This window comes from Oncorhynchus clarkii, chromosome 16 (assembly GCF_045791955.1).
Source record: "Oncorhynchus clarkii lewisi isolate Uvic-CL-2024 chromosome 16, UVic_Ocla_1.0, whole genome shotgun sequence".
In the NCBI taxonomy this organism is placed as follows: Eukaryota; Metazoa; Chordata; class Actinopteri; order Salmoniformes; family Salmonidae; genus Oncorhynchus; species Oncorhynchus clarkii.
Genome location: NC_092162.1, coordinates 37,686,787 through 37,708,869, shown reverse-complemented (window position 1 = coordinate 37,708,869; position 22,083 = coordinate 37,686,787). Strand labels below are relative to the sequence as shown.

Below are 22,083 nucleotides of genomic sequence, written 5' to 3'. Positions count from 1 at the left end.
CACTACCATAAACAGAACATAACCTTTTTTATTCAAGTATTAAAATGTAAACCACATAATTGTTTAACATCAACAGACAAACACAAATGAACACAATTAGAAAAGCAAATCTTTAACTTTTCACAATCAATTGGCAACACAATCCTTTTCAGTATTCATTCCCCTGCCTGTACCCCAACCCCCAGTTCACTTACATAGTTTACTGCATAGAAATATTTGCGTGGTAGCTTGATTTGAACTACTATTCCTGTCTCGCAAAGATATTCAAGTTGGTCCCTAAACAATAAAAATGCGAAGAGATGGGGGAAAAGGCCAAGTCACAAATGGCACCCTATGTAGTGCACTACTTTTGCTATCATAAATAGGGTGCCATTTGGGTCGTAGCAAGGGATATTTAATGTATGGGCCAAGTAAATTCTTTCACATCATCCGAATGCAGACAAATAAGAGGTTAACACCGACTGGACAATATGCATATTCTTCTCATCAAAATGTGTTTTATTTATAAATCACTCACACACAGCTTGATCATATGAGTGAGGCTACATTTTTGGACTACTTCGACTGTTTATAACAGAGGTTCCGTCAAATACACATCCGTTTCTACATTCTCAAACTGTAGAAAGGCAGACAAAGCAAACATAATTCCTGCTGTGGCTGACCCTCCAAATAACAATTTGATACAGTCTACTAAAGAATTGCTTATCATTCATTAGTATCAACATGCTACATTTTCTTCAAAACTTGAATAGAAGGCACGCTAACAATGAGAAATGTATCAAAACAAGGTAATTAAATAAATCACTGACAATACACCTATAAGGGACTGCAGTATTCTCCTTAACATTTTCATATTACAGGTACTTATTGTTAATCCTAGATTATCTCTTAAAACAAACTTTAATTACAGCAGATAGAGATACCTCTTTATTTATGAGACAATCAAACATCTGGTCAGACAGGGCTGGCGTCCAAAATGGCACCCTATTCCCGACACAGTACACTACTTTTAACCAGTCCTATGGGTCCTGTATAGTGCACCACTTTTGACCAGAGCCCTATTGGCTCCTATCAACACTCGTGCACTACATTGGGAATAGAGTGCCATTTCAGACACATAGTTAATTATTTCAGAGCCCTTTTCTGTCTTTGATTTGGTTTAAGTGGTTCAACATCTTGCCCTTCTCATTTGACATCATCGTGTAAATCTGGTCATTAGGAAACGAGGACCAATGACTGACTGGACATCAAACTGAACTGAACTCAAAGCAGTTCAAAACCTGGTTCCGTATTCATAAAAAGAGTCTCAAGAGTACGAGTGCTGATCTAGGATCAGGGTCCCTCATTTATTCATTATGATTTAAAAAAAGGCCACACCGATCCTAGACCAGCACAAATAGAAAACCTTCCTATGTGAAGAAATCAAAGGAGAGGAAGATCAAAAGGGAAATGAAGGGCTCAAAGCAAATTGACATCAACTTCTAGCTTACCAGGCTATTAGCTTCAGGGCTGTTAACGACTAACACCTCCCCGATTTGCTCAGAGCACTATTCCATAGACTAGTCTTCCCTGAAAAGGTAGCAGAGAACAATGATCATTCTAATGATATGCAGAGAACAACCAGCCCTCCACTGAACGACTGACCGACTTCCTTGGTCAAAGTGCCTGTGAGTGCTTTAGATTGCAACGTCTTTTAGAGAAATTAAATTATTTAGTTTGAAGCTTTCTATTGAAGCAGACAGTGCTATTCTGCCTGCCACCTATCTCAGATATGGTATTTGTACAATCTGTAAGTAACAGGTTATCACGGAAAATAATTAAAGAAAAAGATAATTATTCTACGAACGTACTGGAAAAACCACCAATAATGTGCGCTTGCAACTGGTAAATAGAGAACGTGTCCCCCAGCATGGAAATAAAGATATCAGGCAAAATAGACTTCTCTTCAAAATAATATTTAAGTACTTATTACTTATCAACTTATTTAATCCCTATATTATAACTGCTCGGATGAGTTCAGCAAAAAAAAATGTCCTGCTATTGTCAACACCAGGTGAAAGGTAGAGGATTGTGTCACACAGAAAATCACATTGCTCTCACTTTTATGTTTTCTTCCACACAAAGTGCTGCTGGATTGAGCAGAAGATAACACCTAACACAGGAACACAAGGGTGAAACCTAAATTCCACTTAAGACAAATTTTCACTTCCACTTAAGTTGAATGGTCTCCCATTGACATCAATGCATGATTAAATGAAAATTCAATTTAAATGGAAGTTAGGATTTTCCACATAAAAGAGGTCTTGGAGTGATACGAGAGTCTTGTAGTCCTGTTTCTGCTGTGGAGCTAAAAGCCCTGTCCCCTGTCGAATTCATCCACAGCCCTGCTGGGTCTAGGTCCAGGAGCCTGCAGCCTAGCAACCACCAGCAGCAGGACAGCTAGAGGTTCCTAGAATTCCTAGTGTTCCTAGAATGGAACATTCTGGAATCTGGACGGTCAGTCCGCAGTGATGCCTTTCTCTCTGAGTTCCTCAGTCACTCTCACCAGGTAAGTGGGGTCTGGGTAGCCAAAGCTGTCAGGGGAGATTAAATAAAAACACCATTAGAATGTCATTGAGAGTTGTCATCGCAGGAACAGCTAGAGTGCCTTCTAGGAGCAAATGGCCGACAGAAATCATAATTGAACCTCTCACCACATGCTCAAAACATGGATAGCTTTCTTGTTCGGTCACATCTCATAAGACTAAAGCCATGTGATTCTATGTAACTTGTGAGTGATCGAGTGAAAGAAAGAGTTAGAGATACAGTGGGGCAAAAAAGTATTTAGTCAGCCACCAATTGTGCAAGTTCTCCCACTTAAAAAGATGAGACCTGTATTTTTCATCATAGGTACACTTCAACTATGACAGACAAAATGAGGGAAAAAAATCCAGAAAATTACATTGTAGGATTTTTAATGAATATATTTGCAAATTATGGTGGAAAATAAGTATTTGGTCACCTACAAACAAGCAAGATTTCTGGCTCTCACAGACATGTAACTTCTTCTTTAAGAGGCTCCTCTGTCCTCCACTCGTTACCTGTATTAATGGCACCTGTTTGAACTTGTTATCAGTATAAAAGACACCTGTCCACAACCTCAAACAGTCACACTCCAAACTCCACTATGGCCAAGACCAAAGAGCTGTCAAAGGACACCAGAAACAAAATTGTAGACCTGCACCAGGCTGGGAAGACTGAATCTGCAATAGGTAAGCAGCTTGGTTTGAAAAAAATAAACTGTGGGAGCAATTATTAGGAAATGGAAGACATACAAGACCACTGATAATCTCCCTCGATCTGGGGCACCACGCAAGATCTCACCCCGTGGGGTCAAAATGATCACAAGAATGGTGAGCAAAAATCCCAGAACCACACAGGGGTACCTAGTGAATGACCTGCAGAGAGCTGGGACCAAAGTAACAAAGCCTACCATCAGTAACACACTACGCCGCCAGGGACTCAAATCCTGCAGTGCCAGACGTGTCCCCCTGCTTAAGCCAGTACATGTCCAGGCCCGTCTGAAGTTTGCTAGAGAGCATTTGGATGATCCAGAAGAAGATTGGGAGAATGTCATATGGTCAGATGAAACAAAAATATAACTTTTTGGTAAAAACTCAACTCGTCGTGTTTGGAGGACAAAGAATGCTGAGTTGCATCCAAAGAACACCATACCTACTGTGAAGCATGGGGGTGGAAACATCATGCTTTGGGACCAGGACGACTGATCCGTGTAAAGGAAAGAATGAATGGGGCCATGTATCGTGAGATTTTGAGTGAAAACCTCCTTCCATCAGCAAGGGCATTGAAGATGAAACGTGGCTGGGTCTTTCAGCATGACAATGATCCCAAACACACCGCCCGGGCAATGAAGGAGTGGCTTTGTAAGAAGCATTTCAAGGTCCTGGAGTGGCCTAGCCAGTCATAGAAAATCTTTGGAGGGAGTTGAAAGTCTGTGTTGCCCAGCAACTGCCCCAAAACATCACTGCTCTAGAGGAGATCTGCATGGAGGAATGGACCAAAATACCAGCAACAGTGTGTGAAAACCTTGTGAAGACTTACAGAAAACGTTTGACCTCTGTCATTGCCAACAAAGTGTATATAACAAAGTATTGAGATAAACGTTTGTTATTGACCAAATACGTAATTTCCACCATAATTTGCAAATAAATTAATACAAAAATCCTACAATGTGATTTTCTGGATTTTTTCCCCTCATTTTGTCTGTCATAGTTGAAGTGTACCTATGATGAAAATTACAGGCCTCATCTTTTTTTTTTTTTGGGGGGGGGATTTTTTACCCATTTTTCTCCCCAATTTTGTGGTTTCCAATTGTTGTAGTAGCTACTATCTTGTCTCATTGCTACAACTCCCGTACGGGCTCGGGAGAGACGAAGGCTGAATGTCATGCGTCCTCCGATACACAACCCAACCAGCCGTACTGCTTCTTAACACAGCGCGCATCCAACCCGGAAGCCAGCCGCACCAATGTGTCGGAGGCTACACCGTGCCCCTGGCAACCTTGGCTAGCGCGCACTGCGCCCGGTCCGCCACAGGAGTTGCTGGTGCGCGATGAGACAAAGAGATCCCTACCGACCAATCCCTCCCTAACCCGGACGACGCTAGGCCAAATTGTGCGTCGCCCCACGGACCTCCCGGTCGCGGCCGGTTACGACAGAGCCTGTATACCCAGGGACTCTGATGGCACAGTTGGCGCTGCAGTACAGCGCCCTTAACCACTGCGCCACCCGGGAGGCGCAGTGGTTAAGTGGGAGAACTTGCACAATTGGTGGCTGACTAACTACTTTTTTGCCCCACCGTATACATACAGTTATCACTAGATAATGTTTGAAATTTGTAAAAATAAAAAATAACATTTTTAAAAGCTACTGTCACATCTCACATTTTAGAAACACACTAAAATCTCCATTAGCCTTCAGTAAAGACAGGCGTTTCCATACCAGCGTGGTCCGCCCCATATGGAGGTTTTGTGGTGGATGTCATTCCAGGTAATGACGTTATGCATTCCCGTAGTCATGGAGGTCCCTATAGTGAAGATGAGGCGCTGGTCAAAGGCCCGGCGGAGCAGGCCCAGGACCCGGTTCCCCTCTGGGCTGTCTGGGAGGTAAGCCACGCGGTCCGTACCTGGGTAGCTTACACCAGGGTTAGGGTGCTCCGGCTGCATGACCCAGGCATAATTCAGAGGAAAGTTTGAAAAGAACAGGAACAAAAATGATATATATATATATATATATATATATACACACAAACAGACACTGCTCAAAAAAATAAAGGGAACAATGTAACTCCGAGTCAATCACACTTCTGTGAAATCAAACTGTCCACTTAGGAAGCAACACTGACAATAAATTTCACATGCTGTTGTGCAAATGGAATAGGCAACAGGTGGAAATTATAGGCAATTAGCAAGACACCCCCAATAAAGGAGTGGTTCTGCAGGTGGTGACTACAGACCACTTCTCAGTTCCTATGCTTCCTGGCTGATGTTTTGGTCACTTTTGAATGCCGGCGGTGCTTTCACTCTAGTGGTAGCATGAGACGGAGTCTACAACCCACACAAGTGGCTCAGGTAGTGCAGCTCATCCAGGATGACACATCAATGCGAGCTGTGGCAAGAAGATTTGCTGTGTCTGTCAGCGTAGTGTCCAGAGCATGGAGGCGCTACCAGGAGACAGGCCAGTACATCAGGAGACGTGGAGGCCGCCGTAGGAGGGCAACAACCCAGCAGCAGGACCACTACCTCCACCTTTGTGCAAGGAGGAGCACTGCCAGAGCCCGGCAAAATTACCTCCAGCAGGCCACAAATGTGCATGTGTCTGCTCAAACGGTCAGAAACAGACTCCATGAGGGTGGTATGAGGGCCCGACGTCCACAGGTGGGGGTTGTGCTTACAGCCCAACACCGTGCAGGACGTTTGGCATTTGCCAGAGAACACCAAGATTGGCAAATTCGCCACTGGCGCCCTGTGCTCTTCACAGATGAAAGCAGGTTCACACTGAGCACGTGACAGACGTGACAGTCTGGAGACGCCGTGGAGAACATTCTGCTGCCTGCAACATCCTCCAGCATGACCGGTTTGGCGGTGGGTCAGTCATGGTGTGGGGTGGCATTTCTTTGGGGGGCCGCACAGCCCTCCATGTGCTCGCCAGAGGTAGCATTAGGTACCGAGATGAGATCCTCAGACCCCTTGTGAGACCATATGCTGGTGCGGTTGGCCCTGGTGCGGTTGGCCCTGGGTTCCTCCTAATGCAAGGCAATGCTAGACCTCATGTGGCTGGAGTGTGTCAGCAGTTCCTGCAAGAGGAAGGCATTGATGCTATGGACTGGCCCGCCCGTTCCCCAGACCTGAATGCAATTGAGCACATCTGGGACATCATTTCTCGCTCCATCCACCAACGCCACGTTGCACCACAGACTGTCCAGGAGTTGGCGGATGCTTTAGTCCAGGTCTGGGAGGAGATCCCTCAGGAGACCATCCGCCACCTCATTAGGAGCATGCCCAGGCGTTGTAGGGAGGTCATACAGGCACGTGGAGGCCACACACACTACTGAGCCTCATTTTGACTTGTTTTAAGGACATTACATCAAAGTTGGATCAGCCTGTAGTGTGGTTTTCCACTTTAATTTTGAGTGTGTGACTCCAAATCCAGACCTCCATGGGTTGATAAATTTGATTTCCATTGATAATTTGTGTGATTTTGTTGTCAGCACATTCAACTATGCAAAGAAAAAAGTAGTTAATAAGAATATTTCATTCATTCAGATCTAGGATGTGTTATTTTAGTGTTCCCTTTATTTTTTTGAGCAGTGTGTATACGCACACACACACACACACACACACACACACACACACAGATACAATAACCACAAAAATGGTGTTAAGTGGTATAGAAATTCAATAACATTACTTCAAGCATGACGTGTTTTCTTTGAAATATCCAAGCTTTTTGTTAAGACAAACATATGGGTAAGATACTAATTGAGTGCCCAGTTATGAAAGATATGCTATTCCTGGATTTTCATAGCCCCAGGAAAACGACCAAAGTGTATGAATTTTCTTAAGTGCAAGGAGACCTGAAATGGACTTAAAATGATTCCACCACACCGGCACGGTGGTGAAGGTGGCACAACTGAAAATCTTCAACCTCAGGCGGCTTAATAAATTTGGCATGGCCCGTGAGACCCTCACAAACATCTACAGATGGGGGGGGGCACACAATGCAAATAGTCTGGGTAACCATTGGTTACCTGTTCAGAAGTCTTATGGCTTGGGGGTAAAAAATGTTGAGAAGCCTTTTTGTCCTAAACCTGGCACTCCGGTACCGCTTGCCATGCGGTAGTAGAGAGAACAGTCTATGACTGGGGTGGCTATGGTCTTTGACAACTCTGTGCCAAAGGAAGGCCAAAAAGAACATTAAGGACCTTAGCAGAGTAAACCGATCTTGGCTCGGGTGGCTACCATCAAGCAGACAGAGACGGTGCATCAGAGCCGGGACCAAGAGACCAGGCCATCAGACTGTTGAACAATTATCACTAGCCAGCTAACTGCCAGCAACTAAGCCCTGCATATTGAGACGAATGCCCCATGTACAGTGCATTTGGAAAAATATTCAGACCCATTTACTTTTTCCACATTTTTTTTTACCTCAACCTAAACACAACCATTGGGTTCTTGGTCACCTCCCTGACCGAGGCTCTTCTCCCCCGATTGCTCAGTTTGGCCGGGCGAGCAGCTCTAGGAAGTGTCTTGGTGGTTCCAAACTTCTTCCAATTTAGAATGATGGAGGCCACTATGTTCTTGGGGACCTTCAATGCTGCAGATTTGTTTTGGTACCTTTCCCCAGATCTGTGCTTCTACATTCCTGTCCCGGAGCTCTACGGACAATTCCTTTGAACTCATGGCTTGGTTTTTGCTCTGACATGCACTGTCAACTATGGGACTTCACATAGACAGGTGTGTGCCTTTCCAGATCATATCCAATCAATTGAATTTACCACAGGTGGACTGTTGTAGAAACATCAAGGATGATCAATGGAAACAGAATGCTCAATTTCGAGTCACATAGCAAAGGGCCTGAATACTTATATATATTTTTTTAAGGGGTTTGAATACTTTGCGAATGCGCTGTATATAGAGAACACTGGTCACCTCATATTCTGTTTATGGGTCTTTGTATAAATAAAATGGGGCCATTGCGTGACATTGGAATCAATTTCAAAATGGTTTGAAATAAAAAATTATTTTCATGCAGTTACACGTGCACTTAGGGGAATAAAAGTAAATGTATGCAAAATGGCTCATAACTCTAGCTATACAACATAGACCTAAGACTATACATCCTTTAAGCACGGTTCATACTGGCTACAATAATTACAACTTTTCACCACCAAATGGTTGAAATGTCTGATTTTCAAGCTAGGCCTATTCCAGTACTTCATTTCTGAGCTCCAAATTCAAGTAGGCTACTTCAAGCTCCTTGTAGTTTAAAACTGCAGCTCTAACATGGAAAACAAAATTGATTTGTCAGGTTATTTCATTACCAGATCATATTGTCAATAAACCCACTACGCTATGTAATTTGTCATCATTGTATCCAGAATAATTAATAGGAATAGCGTTGGGTGTTGTGCAATAGTCTATCCTACACAATTGCGCACAGTAGACTGTGTCCAATCCTAGGCACAAAAACAAGTGGAAAGAAATTCGCTCATTACCCTTTCTGTTAAATCTAACAAGACCCTGCTGTAAGTCAATCAGACAACAGATAATCAACATTAATTCTCTAAGGATATTCGATCCAATGTGGATTCAGGCACAATGGTCTTAACTTGCGTAATGAATGTGGAAACCAAAATATTCTGGACACTCCTCGCGAACAATTGACTCAAATTATGTCAATTAGCCTATCAAAAGATTCTAAAGCCATGACATCATTTTCTGGAATATTGTTTAAAGGCACAGTCAACTTGTATGTACAAAAGTGTATGTAAAACTTCTGACCCACTGGAATTGTGATACAGTGAATTATTTTATTTACATTTTTTTACCCCTTTTTCTCCCCAATTTCGTGGTATCCAATTGTTTTTAGTAGCTACTATCTTGTCTCATCGCTACAACTCCCGTACGGGCTCGGGAGAGACGAAGGTTGAAAGTCATGCGTCCTCCGATACACAACCAACCAAGCCGCTGCTTCTTTAACACAGCGCACATCCAACCCGGAAGCCAGCCGCACCAATGCGCCGGAGGAAACACCGTGCACCTGGCCACCTTGGTTAGCGCACACTGCGCCCAGCCCGCCACAGGAGTCGCTGGTGCGCGATGAGACAAGACACCCCTACCGACCAAGCCCTCCCTAACCCGGGCGACGCTAGGCCAATTGTGCGTCGCCCCACAGACCTCCCGGTCGCAGCCGGTTACGACAGAGCCTGGGCGCGAACCCAGGGACTCTGATGGCACAGCTGGCACTGCAGCACAGCGCCCTTAACCAATGCGCCACCCGGGAGGTGATACAGTGAATTATAAGTGAAATAATCTGTCTATAAACAATTGTTGGAAAAATTACTTGTGTCATGCACAAAGTAGATGTCCTAACCGACTTCCCAAAACTATAATTTGTTAACAAGAAATTTGTGGCGTGGTAGAAAAACAAGTTTTAATGACTCCAACCTAAGTGTATGTAAACTTCAGACTTCAACTGTTCCTCCTTGTGGTTTTTCTCATGAACGTGTTTCTTTTGTCATATATACTCACCGCCTGTAGACCAGGTGTGAAGCTATAGATGATGCAGATACACCCGTAGCCCTCGTGTCCCGGCAACTCCAGATCTGGGTCCCTCTCCACCATCATAGTCCCGGAAGCCGGTTGATTCCCTATGAGCTGGCCGTACACCAGACGACACACCGGACATGCTCTCTTCACCTTGAAGGCCTGGTCCAGACATGACCGGCAGAATGTGTGGCCACACCTTGGGAGGGAGTGAGAGAGAATGGTTTTACTTTCAATTTTGAAAACAATACATACACTGCATGGCCTAGAGTATGTGGACACCTGCTCGTCAAACATGGGCATTAATATTATGTTGGTCCCCACTTTGCTGCTAACAGCCTCCACTCTTCTGGGAAGGATTTTCACTACATGTTCAAACATTGCTACATGGACTCGCTTCCATTCAGCCACAAGAGCATTAGTGAGATCAGGTGATTAGGCCTGACTCGCAGTCGGCGTTCCAATTCATCCCAAAGGTGTTTGATGGTGTTGAGGTCAGGGCTCTGTGCAGGCCAGTCAAGTTCTTCCACACTGATCCACAAACCATTTCTGTATGGACCTTGCTTTGTGCACGGGGGCATCGTCACACTGAAACTGGAAAGGGCCTTCCCCAAACTGTTACCACAAAGTTGGAAGCATAGAAATGTCTAGAATGTCATTGTATGCTGTAGCGTTAAGATTTCCCTTTACTGGAACTAGGGGACCTAGCCCGAACCATGAAAAACAGCTTCAGACCATTATTCCTCCTATGCCAAACTTTACTGTTGGCACTATGCATTTGGGCAGGTAGCACTTTCCTGGCATCCGCCAAACCCAGATTCGTACGTCGGACTGCCAGAAGTGAAGCATGATTCATCAAGCCAGAGAACACATTTCCACTGCACGGTCTCCATGTACACTCACAGGGCCCTACACACAAGGCACACTGATACTCCAAACCACATACAAACAATCCATTTGCTTACACGCATAATATGCACATACATTTATACTGACTCTACACACACAGTCATATGTGCTGCAGCTTCTCTGTTTATCATATACAGTGCCTTGCGAAAGTATTCGGCCCCCTTGAACTTTGCGACCTTTTGCCACATTTCAGGCTTCAAACATAAAGATATAAAACTGTATTTTTTTGTGAAGAATCAACAACAAGTGGGACACAATCATGAAGTGGAACGACATTTATTGGATATTTCAAACTTTTTTAACAAATCAAAAACTGAAAAATTGGGCGTGCAAAATTATTCAGCCCCTTTACTTTCAGTGCAGCAAACTCTCTCCAGAAGTTCAGTGAGGATCTCTGAATGATCCAATGTTGACCTAAATGACTAATGATGATAAATACAATCCACCTGTGTGTAATCAAGTCTCCGTATAAATGCACCTGCACTGTGATAGTCTCAGAGGTCCGTTAAAAGCGCAGAGAGCATCATGAAGAACAAGGAACACACCAGGCAGGTCCGAGATACTGTTGTGAAGAAGTTTAAAGCCGGATTTGGATACAAAAAGATTTCCCAAGCTTTAAACATCCCAAGGAGCACTGTGCAAGCGATAATATTGAAATGGAAGGAGTATCAGACCACTGCAAATCTGCCAAGACCTGGCCGTCCCTCCAAACTTTCAGCTCATACAAGGAGAAGACTGATCAGAGATGCAGCCAAGAGGCCCATGATCACTCTGGATGAACTGCAGAGATCTACAGCTGAGGTGGGAGACTCTGTCCATAGGACAACAATCAGTCGTATATTGCACAAATCTGGCCTTTATGGAAGAGTGGCAAGAAGAAAGCCATTTCTTAAAGATATCCATAAAAAGTGTAATTTAAAGTTTGCCACAAGCCACCTGGGAGACACACCAAACATGTGGAAGAAGGTGCTCTGGTCAGATGAAACCAAAATTGAACTTTTTGGCAACAATGCAAAACGTTATGTTTGGCGTAAAAGCAACACAGCTGAACACACCATCCCCACTGTCAAACATGGTGGTGGCAGCATCATGGTTTGGGCCTGCTTTTCTTCAGCAGGGACAGGGAAGATGGTTAAAATTGATGGGAAGATGGATGGAGCCAAATACAGGACCATTCTGGAAGAAAACCTGATGGAGTCTGCAAAAGACCTGAGACTGGGACGGAGATTTGTCTTCCAACAAGACAATGATCCAAAACATAAAGCAAAATCTACAATGGAATGGTTCAAAAATAAACATATCCAGGTGTTAGAATGGCAGAGTCAAAGTCCAGACCTGAATCCAATCGAGAATCTGTGGAAAGAACTGAAAACTGCTGTTCACAAATGCTCTCCATCCAACCTCACTGAGCTCGAGCTGTTTTGCAAGGAGGAATGGGAAAAAATTCAGTCTCTCGATGTGCAAAACTGATAGAGACATACCCCAAGCGACTTATAGCTGTAATCGCAGCAAAAGGTGGCGCTACAAAGTATTAACTTAAGGGGGCTGAATAATTTTGCACGCCCAATTTTTCAGTTTTTGATTTGTTAAAAAAGTTTGAAATATCCAATAAATGTCGTTCCACTTCATGATTGTGTCCCACTTGTTGTTGATTCTTCACAAACAAATACAGTTTTATATCTTTATGTTTGAAGCCTGAAATGTGGCAAAAGGTCGCAAAGTTCAAGGGGGCCGAATACTTTCGCAAGGCACTGTATCCTGATGCCTAGTTACCTTACCCCTTTACATATCTATCTCTATCAATGCAGTATGCCTGCACATTGTAAATATGGTACTGGAACTGACCCTATATTCTCCGATGCTTAGTTATTTTATACATTTTTATTTTATTTTTTAACCTTTATTTAACTAGACTAGTCAGTCTTAGGGATAGGAGTCCCGTCAACGGGACAGTTGTAAATCATGCAGCGCCGTGATCACAGATTTGAGAAAAACAACAAATGTCGGTACATAGAAGTGTCTAACATTGGCTGAAAGCTTAAATTCTTGTTAATATAACTGCACTGTCCAATTTACAGTAGCTATTACTGCAAAAAAAATGCCATGCTATTGTTTGAGAGCTCCTAACAATAAAACACTTTTTTCACCGCAATAGGTTTGATAAATTCACCTCTGAAGGTAAAACGTGTAAATACTTGCTCTGATTTATCACCTAAAAGGGTCCCAGAGAGAACATAGTGTTGTTTTGTTAGATAACTTGGACAGAAATTATAAGAACATGGAGAGTTATGAAAACTAGGTGTTTTACAAATGTTGAACTTATAATATGGCTACTAATACTAGAAAAACTAAATCAATGTCCAAGTATAAAGATTCTACGATATTCTTGCAGAAAAATGTCATGTGAATGTATATGTCTCCTTCACGATTTTCCCAAATGTACCTGGGTGACTTCACACTAAATGTCATGTAGTTCTCATACTACAAGTTATCCATCTGAAACTATGCACATACACTGTTGCCATCTTGTGGACACCATCGGAATTACAACCAGAGTGATGGCTAGATTTGGAACCTTTCTGTTGCATTTCAAAGATGGTGGTAGAAGAAAAAAAACGGTTGTTTTTTTCTTTGTATTTTCTTCTACCAGATCTATTGTGTTATATTCTCCTACATTCAATTCACATTTCCACAAACTTCAAAGGTGTTTCCTTTCAAATTGTACCAAGAATATGCATATCCTTGCTACAGGCAGTTAGATTTGGGCATGTCATTTTAGGTGAAAATGGAAAAAAAAGGGGATATCCCTAAGAAGTATGAACAAATTCTTATTTACAATGACGGCCTACCCTGGCCAAACCCGGACGACGCTGGGCCAATTGTGGGCCACCCTATGGGACTCCCAATCACGGCCGGATGTGATGCAGCCTGGATTCAAACCAGGTACTGCAGTGCCTGCACTGAGATGCAGTGTCTTAGACCACTGTGCCACTCGGGAGCCCTACCCTGTTATTTTTAGAATTACATTGTTATTGATTACTGCATTGTTGTGGTTAGAGCTTGCAAGAAAGGCATTTCACTGTACCTGTGCACATGACATTAAAACTTTAAATATACCTCTCCAGCGTGGTCCTCTCCACCATGTCTCCCATGCAGATGGAACATGAGGTGTGGTCGTCTGCTTCACTCTGGGAGTGGCTATGAGAAGATGCCATCATACTGCAGTTGACTTCCATGTTGTCCTGCTTCCTCTGTCCTGATGCATCGTGAGACATGCAGTTCATGGAATTCATGGAGTTGGAGAGGACCACACAGGTCTCATCCTCCGCAGGCTTCCTACACCTCTGTTGCTGCCTCTGAGAGCGTCTGGGCTGGGGAGGCTGAGGTGTTAGCAGGCTCCCCTCTCCATCCAGGACCCTCACCCCAACACAGGGCAGCACGGACCTCTTCCACTTAGGACCCCCCTCCTGTTTGCTCATCTCTTTCCGGGCACAGCGGCATAAGTCTATGAAGGACTTGCGTGTCTCATTGGAGATGGGTCCCCCCTCCATCATCCCTGGTCCTCCCCCAGGACGGGAGCCCTCTACGGGGCGTAGCCGCACTGCGCAGCAGCCTCCCCGCTCCCCTCTGCGGATAATGCCTGCGCTGAGGCCCTGCTTGTCCTGGAAGTCTATGAGCCAGGGCCGGCCGGCGGTGGCCAAGTAGTCCCACACCGCTTGGGACACCAGAACCTCATCGCTACCCTGCCCCGCGCGCACACTCATTTCAACAGATGAAACTGCATAGGGAAACACAAGAGAGAAACCATTAGACACCAGTAGTGGTCGGTGACGTTTAAGATGAGGGAGGAAGATTTTTTTTTAAATTATGAGCATGGCCTTATTTGTATTATAGCATATTGGATGACTGTTATCCATTCATCCTGCTCAATAAAACATTGATAGGTTTAAGCTACTACATGATACTCAAATTTTCCCTATGACCATCATGAGGCTGCTATGAATAAATGTTTACAACGTAGGTGCACAGGTTGAGAGAACATTATGAGTAATCAAGGTAACAGACCGACACATTCAATACCGCCTTGCAGACTTGCCTGCATCTAGCTGATCTAGGGCGTAATCATTAGTCCAACAGTTGCAAACGAGAGTTTCTATTGGACAAATTCAGGTATGTTTATCCAAGTTTCATTTGCTTCCGTTTAAGAAACAGATTTCAACAGAATTGGCAGAATGAACACACCCCTGATCATGAAAACAGTTCACTTTCATAGCATCCACATACAAACATGATAATTTTGCTCATATAATTCTCTCTCGCATCAAAGCTCTCTCCTCCTCTCACCTTTTCCCTTCGCTTGTGGACTTCATAGCACAACACATCAACTGCCTGTGTCCAGGCAAAAAAAACTTTCCAAGCCAAAACTTCATAACATAACCGCTACACACAGCCTACATAGTTGTCAACATATTAGCTAATATCATAATCAACATAGCTACCAGAACTAACGTGTTAGTAAACCTGCTACAATCATGCAGTAGAGTACAGTCAGCAAGCAGTTTAGCAGTTACACTGGCAGGCAGGCCCCGGTGGCAATAAATTAATAAAAACAAAAGCTTACCTTGACTTGGAAGAGTTCCAATGCTGTATAGCCATACCCAGCTAGCTAACATAGTTTAGCCTACTCAAACAGTGAGGGATGCTATCTAGCTGCATTCGCTAGCTAAGAGAAAGTGAAAAATAAATACAACAAAATATAGCTCTCTCCATGTCGTTCATTTTTAAAGAAATTAATTTGTTCAAAACTGTAAAACTATTGTCTTTCATTCTCTTTGAGTCACATTTTATGCACTGCAATGTTAGCTAGCTGTAGCTTATGCTTTTAGAACTACATTTAAACTCTGATCCTTTGACTGAGTAGACAACATATATTAATGCTGCAAGTGCTCTGATAACTCCTGGAGGACGTCCTCCAACCTTTCATTACTGCTGTCCAAGTCTATGGAAGGGGGTGAGAACCATGAGCTTCCTAGATTTTGTATTGAAGTCAATGTACCCAGAGGAGGACGTAAACTAACTGTCCTCAGGCTACACCATGGTGCTGACCCACAGAGTGCTGTTTAAGCTACTGTAGACCTTTGCAAAACAGTGTGTTTTAATAAATTATTTGGTGAATATATTTAGTAGTTTTATATAAAAAGTATAACTAATGTTTCACTATTTCAAAAAAGCCATGAAATGGCAGTTAGACACATATTCAAGCCATTAAAGGAAAATATGTAATGTTAAACTTATTACACCGGGATGAGACTGTACTGTAAACAGGGAATTGAACCCGTAATCCGTTGCACGTGCCATGCTCTACTAACTGAGCCATACAGGACCAACAAAGTTTCTAATATATGTCATTCTCTTATTTCAGGCAATCCCAATATACTCTGATCTGTATACATTTTTGAAAAGCTGAGCTAAAATTAAACTGCACAGGAAACACCAGGGGGGGGGGAGACATACATACATACCTCACCTCAATCAATAGTGGCTTGTGTTTAAGGCAAACAAAAACATGTCAAGTGAAATAGGCAACATCAGGCAACATCCTTAATAGGCACCGTCAGAATTCAATGAACATAATTAGGGAGTTTGGCTAATCCCATATTCTGAAATGACTCATTTCAGTTCATAAAACTTTAAATGAACACAATGTAATTGACTCCTTCCTTAATCTGAACCATAACAGTGTAACAATGCACTGTTTACTAGCCTACCATGACAATAATGACAAATTAATGAGATGAGAACACCACGACTAGACTACATTTACACAGTTTCCATTCGGTGCTCGAATGGACTGTTACAACAATAACAAAAAGCATGCAGCCAGGTTAAAATTTTGACTTGTGGATGTTCTTTGACCCAAAAACCGATTAAATCACTTATTTCTGCTGGTACATCGTTGCTACTCGGCCTACCGGTATGTTGCGTGAGGCAATGAAAGCAAGGTGTATGCACGGCGACGCAATACAGACAGAACGTTCGAATATCGCTAGTCTTAAACCACTACAAATAACAACTGTGAAACATGTCTGTTTTTGCGAGTGCTACCATTCCGCTTGAGCTCGTATGTTTGGTGTCAGTGGTCGCAGGACAAGTCAAAGCTACAACACGCTGGCTGGCAGTATCGCGGCAGTGCTGAAATGGACGTATCAGCTGTTCTGAAATGCAGACTGAGTAAACAAAGGAAACTGAGGCTAGCTCAACCCGATCTTCTATCAACATGTTTGGTTGTGTGCAACGTTTGACCTCTGACAGTCATATGAAACAATTATAAATATTTATTAGACAGTTACCTTGTGATCCCATATATTTCCTTCAATCTAGAAAATATCCCCCTGTTGAACATGAAGAGAAAAACTGAAGTAGTACAAAACGTGACACGTCAAATTACTAGACAAATATTCGCTGACATTCGAGTTGCGCAGCTAGGAACCCGATGGATCTGTTCAAATTCCAAAGTGGAACGTCCATAATCATTTTACTAAATTAGAATGCGGTGTGGGGTGAACCGTCTCACCTTTTGTCGTAGCTGTCGGATGGGGTTTAGATTACGGAACTAGCTAAAACATATATGGACATGGCCTGAAAATCGTGTGCTGCAGTGGATATGTTGATAACACGTATTTTGTAGTCAATATATACTTAGTATCCATTTTAATCTATCCGTAACGTAAGCTAACAATTAATCGAGTCCCCTTCTCCATACTCGAGGTTGTCTTCCTCTTTCCACGTCCTTGAGACACAGCCTAATACAAAATCAACCCCTACTTACATCATACACATTCTGACCTTTCACATAACCACGTTAGCTGTTTCATTATTATGACAACCGCGTACTCAAGAATATACGTATGGAAATTGTTTGTACTTTCAAGCCATGTCCAACAGTTTAATGACGAGAGACAACTGAAAGCAGGAAGTTCGTCATAGAACACTCCGTGATTGGTTAAAAATTGTTGGCAAGGAATTGGGGAGACTCAAGCATCTTCATTAGCAATCCATGGCAATCTACAGACAGAACTCTAAAAACAAATATGTACAGAGCATGCATTACCTTAGTGAAACGACCTATTTAACCTTGTTCCCAACATTTTCCCTAACATGCCACTATGCAAATGTAATGCCATTAGGAACCCTAACATGTAATCCATATTGCTTATATCTATAATAAAATTAACAGACATTTACCTCTATTCCTCAGCCCCAATATCTATATACCTCAGCCCACATACCCACATACCCACACACCTAAACCCCATTACCCACACACCTCAAATCCATTACTCAAACCCCCATGTCCTAACCCTAACACCCATATGCCAATAGCCTAATATTGATACAATCAAATACCGATACACCCATGTGTTAGCCCTAAATGCCCTATTTGTTACTCATAGACCCAGTTCCTTCGCCAATACATCTCATATCTGTTACTTGCCTATCCCAGCCCTGTTACCCACTTTCCTTAGGCCTGCATTCCCCAAATCACCAACAGTAACCTATATCCAGCTATTCACTAGACACCCCAACGCTGTTATTTGCATATGTTAGTCCTGTGATCTCGGACATGTATACACTCATAATTTCATAGATAATTTCTGAGTACAGTGGTATAATAAAACATATGCCCCAGCCCCATTGGTTGATACTTCCTGCTTTAGTTTTTACTTGTAAGCAGAAATCAGGAGGATAGAATTATGATCAGATTTGGTCAAATGGAGGGCGGGGGAGTGCTTTGTATGCATATCTGTGAGTGGAGTAAAGGTGGTCTAGAGTTTTTTTTCCCTCTGGTTGGACATGTGACATGCTGGTAGAAATTATGTAAAAGGAATTTGACGTTTGCCTGCATTAAAGTCCCAGGGCCACTAGGAGCGCCACTTCTGGATGAGCATTTTCTTGTTTGCTTATGCCTGGCCTTATACAGCTGGTTGAGTCCGGTCTTCGTGCCAGCATCGGATTGTGGTGGTAAATAGATGGCTATGAATAATATAGATGAGAACTCTCTTGGTAGATAGTGTGGTCAGTGTGGTCTACAGCTTATCATAAGGTACTCTACCTCAGGCGAGCAATACCTTGAGACTTATATTAGATAATATTATATTATTAGAAATCGCGCACCAGCTGTTATTGACAAATAGACACACACCCCCACCCCTCATCTTACCAGACGTAACTTCTCTGTCCTGCTGGTGCATGGAAAATCTCGCCAGCTCTATATTCGTCGTTCAGCCACGACTCAGTGAAACATAAGATATTGCCGTTTTTAATGTCCCGTTGGTAGGATAATCTTGATCGTAGGCCATCGATTTATTTTCCAATGATTGCAAGTTGGCCAATAAAATGGCTGGCAGTGGGAGTTTACTCGCTCGCCTACAAATTTTTAGAAGGCAGCCCGAAAGGAAAAATCTTCTTCCTGTTCGAGGTCAGTAATCCAGAAGTTCTTCTCGGTCATAAGAAACGGTAACAGCAACATTATGTACAAAATAAGTTTTAAAAAAAGTTACAAACAACGCAAAAAAACTAACAAAATAGCACAGTTGGTTAGGAGCACGTAAAACATATTTTATATATATACAGTGCCTTGCGAAAGTATTCGGCCCCCTTGAACTTTGCGACCTTTTGCCACATTTCAGGCTTCAAACATAAAGATATAAAACTGTATTTTTTTGTGAAGAATCAACAACAAGTGGGACACAATCATGAAGTGGAACGACATTTATTGGATATTTCAAACTTTTTTAACAAATCAAAACTGAAAAATTGGGCGTGCAAAATTATTCAGCCCCTTTACTTTCAGTGCAGCAAACTCTCTCCAGAAGTTCAGTGAGGATCTCTGAATGATCCAATGTTGACCTAAATGACTAATGATGATAAATACAATCCACCTGTGTGTAATCAAGTCTCCGTATAAATGCACCTGCACTGTGATAGTCTCAGAGGTCCGTTAAAAGCGCAGAGAGCATCATGAAGAACAAGGAACACACCAGGCAGGTCCGAGATACTGTTGTGAAGAAGTTTAAAGCCGATTTGGATACAAAAATATTTCCTAAGCTTTAAACATCCCAAGGAGCACTGTGCAAGCGATAATATTGAAATGGAAGGAGTATCAGACCACTGCAAATCTACCAAGACCTGGCCGTCCCTCTAAACTTTCAGCTCATACAAGGAGAAGACTGATCAGAGATGCAGCCAAGAGGCCCATGATCACTCTGGATGAACTGCAGAGATCTACAGCTGAGGTGGGAGACTCTGTCCATAGGACAACAATCAGTCGTATATTGCACAAATCTGGCCTTTATGGAAGAGTGGCAAGAAGAAAACAATTTCTTAAAGATATCCATAAAAAGTGTCATTTAAAGTTTGCCACAAGCCACCTGGGAGACACACCAAACATGTGGAAGAAGGTGCTCTGGTCAGATGAAACCAAAATTGAACTTTTTGGCAACAATGCAAAACATTATGTTTGGCGTAAAAGCAACACAGCTGAACACACCATCCCCACTGTCAAACATGGTGGTGGCAGCATCATGGTTTGGGCCTGCTTTTCTTCAGCAGGGACAGGGAAGATGGTTAAAATTGATGGGAAGATGGATGGAGCCAAATACAGGACCATTCTGGAAGAAAACCTGATGGAGTCTGCAAAAGACCTGAGACTGGGACGGAGATTTGTCTTCCAACAAGACAATTATCCAAAACATAAAGCAAAATCTACAATGGAATGGTTCAAAAATAAACATATCCAGGTGTTAGAATAGCCAAGTCAAAGTCCAGACCTGAATCCAATCGAGAATCTGTGGAAAGAACTGAAACTGCTGTTCACAAATGCTCTCCATCCAACCTCACTGAGCTCGAGCTGTTTTGCAAGGAGGAATGGGAAAAAATTTCAGTCTCTCGATGTGCAAAACTGATAGAGACATACCCCAAGCGACTTACAGCTGTAATCGCAGCAAAAGGTGGCGCTACAAAGTATTAACTTAAGGGGGCTGAATAATTTTGCACACCCAATTTTTCAGTTTTTGATTTGTTAAAAAAGTTTGAAATATCCAATAAATGTCGTTCCACTTCATGATTGTGTCCCACTTGTTGTTGATTCTTCACAAACAAATACAGTTTTATATCTTTATGTTTGAAGCCTGAAATGTGGCAAAAGGTCGCAAAGTTCAAGGGGGCCGAATACTTTCGCAAGGCACTGTATATATATATATATGTATATATATATATATATACACTCTCTATTATATATATATATATATATATATATATATAATATTACCATTTTATAAATGGTAAATTGTGTATTATAATTACATTTTGCAACCCCACTCCCCCTCGTTTACCCAAGATGAATGGTTTTGACCTCTAAAGTTTTGCTTCACTACACGCTCCACTGCTTTTATTGGTGCAGCTAGAAACCACAAGTGTGTAGCCTTTAATGAAATAGCACACGTGAAAATAAAATTCAAGTTACATTTATTGTGCTGTTGTTACATGTCATTTGCGGCATGCATCATGAGCAAAGTCGTTGGAGCCTATAATTTCACTTCCCCTGTGAGAACTCCACCTCTACGCAGACGACACGACCCGTCCTTGGACACTGTGCTATCTAACCTCCAAACGAGCTTCAATGCCATACAACACTCCTTCCGTGGCCTCCAACTGCTCTTAAACGCTAGTAAAACCAAATGCATGCTTTTCAACCGTTCGCTGCCTGCACCCGCACGCCTGACTAGCATCACCACCCTGGATGGTTCCGACCTTGAATATGTGGACATCTATAAGTACCTAGGTGTCTGGCTAGACTGTAAACTCTCCTTCCAGGCTCATATCAAACATCTCCAATCGAAAATCAAATCTAGAGTCAGCTTTCTATTCCCCAACAAAGCCTCCTTCACTCACGCCACCAAACTTACCCTAGTAAAACTGACTATCCTACCGATCCTCGACTTTGGCGATGTCATCTACAAAATTGCTTCCAACACTCTACTCAGCAAACTGGAGGCAGTTTATCACAGTGCCATCCGTTTTGTCACTAAAGCACCTTATACCACCCACCACTGCGACCTGTATGCTCTAGTCGGCTGGCCCTCGCTACATATTGGTCGCCAGACCCACTGGCTCCAGGTCATCTACAAGTCCATGCTAGGTAAAGCTCCGCCTTATCTCAGTTCACTGGTCACGATGGCAACACCCACCCGTAGCACGCGCTCCAGCAGGTGTATCTCACTGATCATCCCTAAAGCCAACACCTCATTTGGCCGCCTTTCGTTACAGTTCTCTGCTGCCTGTGACTG

At 42.8% G+C, this 22,083-nt stretch overlaps 1 protein-coding gene across 3 annotated transcripts; it reads right to left on the bottom strand.

The window, feature by feature from the left end:
* Positions 1-10: 10 nt before the first annotated feature.
* LOC139368388 (probable E3 ubiquitin-protein ligase DTX3) lies at positions 11-17,708 on the bottom strand. 3 transcript variants are annotated; one of them, XM_071107187.1, is made up of 6 exons: positions 17,310-17,700; positions 17,086-17,127; positions 13,853-14,513; positions 9,812-10,025; positions 5,001-5,218; positions 11-2,573 (listed from the first exon to the last, which is right to left on the bottom strand). In XM_071107187.1, the coding sequence occupies exons 2-6, from the start codon at positions 17,096-17,098 to the stop codon at positions 2,498-2,500; spliced, it is 1,182 nt and encodes a 393-aa protein (XP_070963288.1). In that variant the 5' UTR covers positions 17,099-17,127; positions 17,310-17,700; the 3' UTR covers positions 11-2,497. The 3 variants fall into 3 exon arrangements, with proteins under 3 accessions (XP_070963288.1, XP_070963290.1, XP_070963291.1); XM_071107189.1 differs by lacking the exon at positions 17,086-17,127 and having other exon boundaries at positions 17,310-17,708; XM_071107190.1 differs by lacking the exon at positions 17,086-17,127 and having other exon boundaries at positions 17,565-17,593.
* Positions 17,709-22,083: the final 4,375 nt, after the last annotated feature.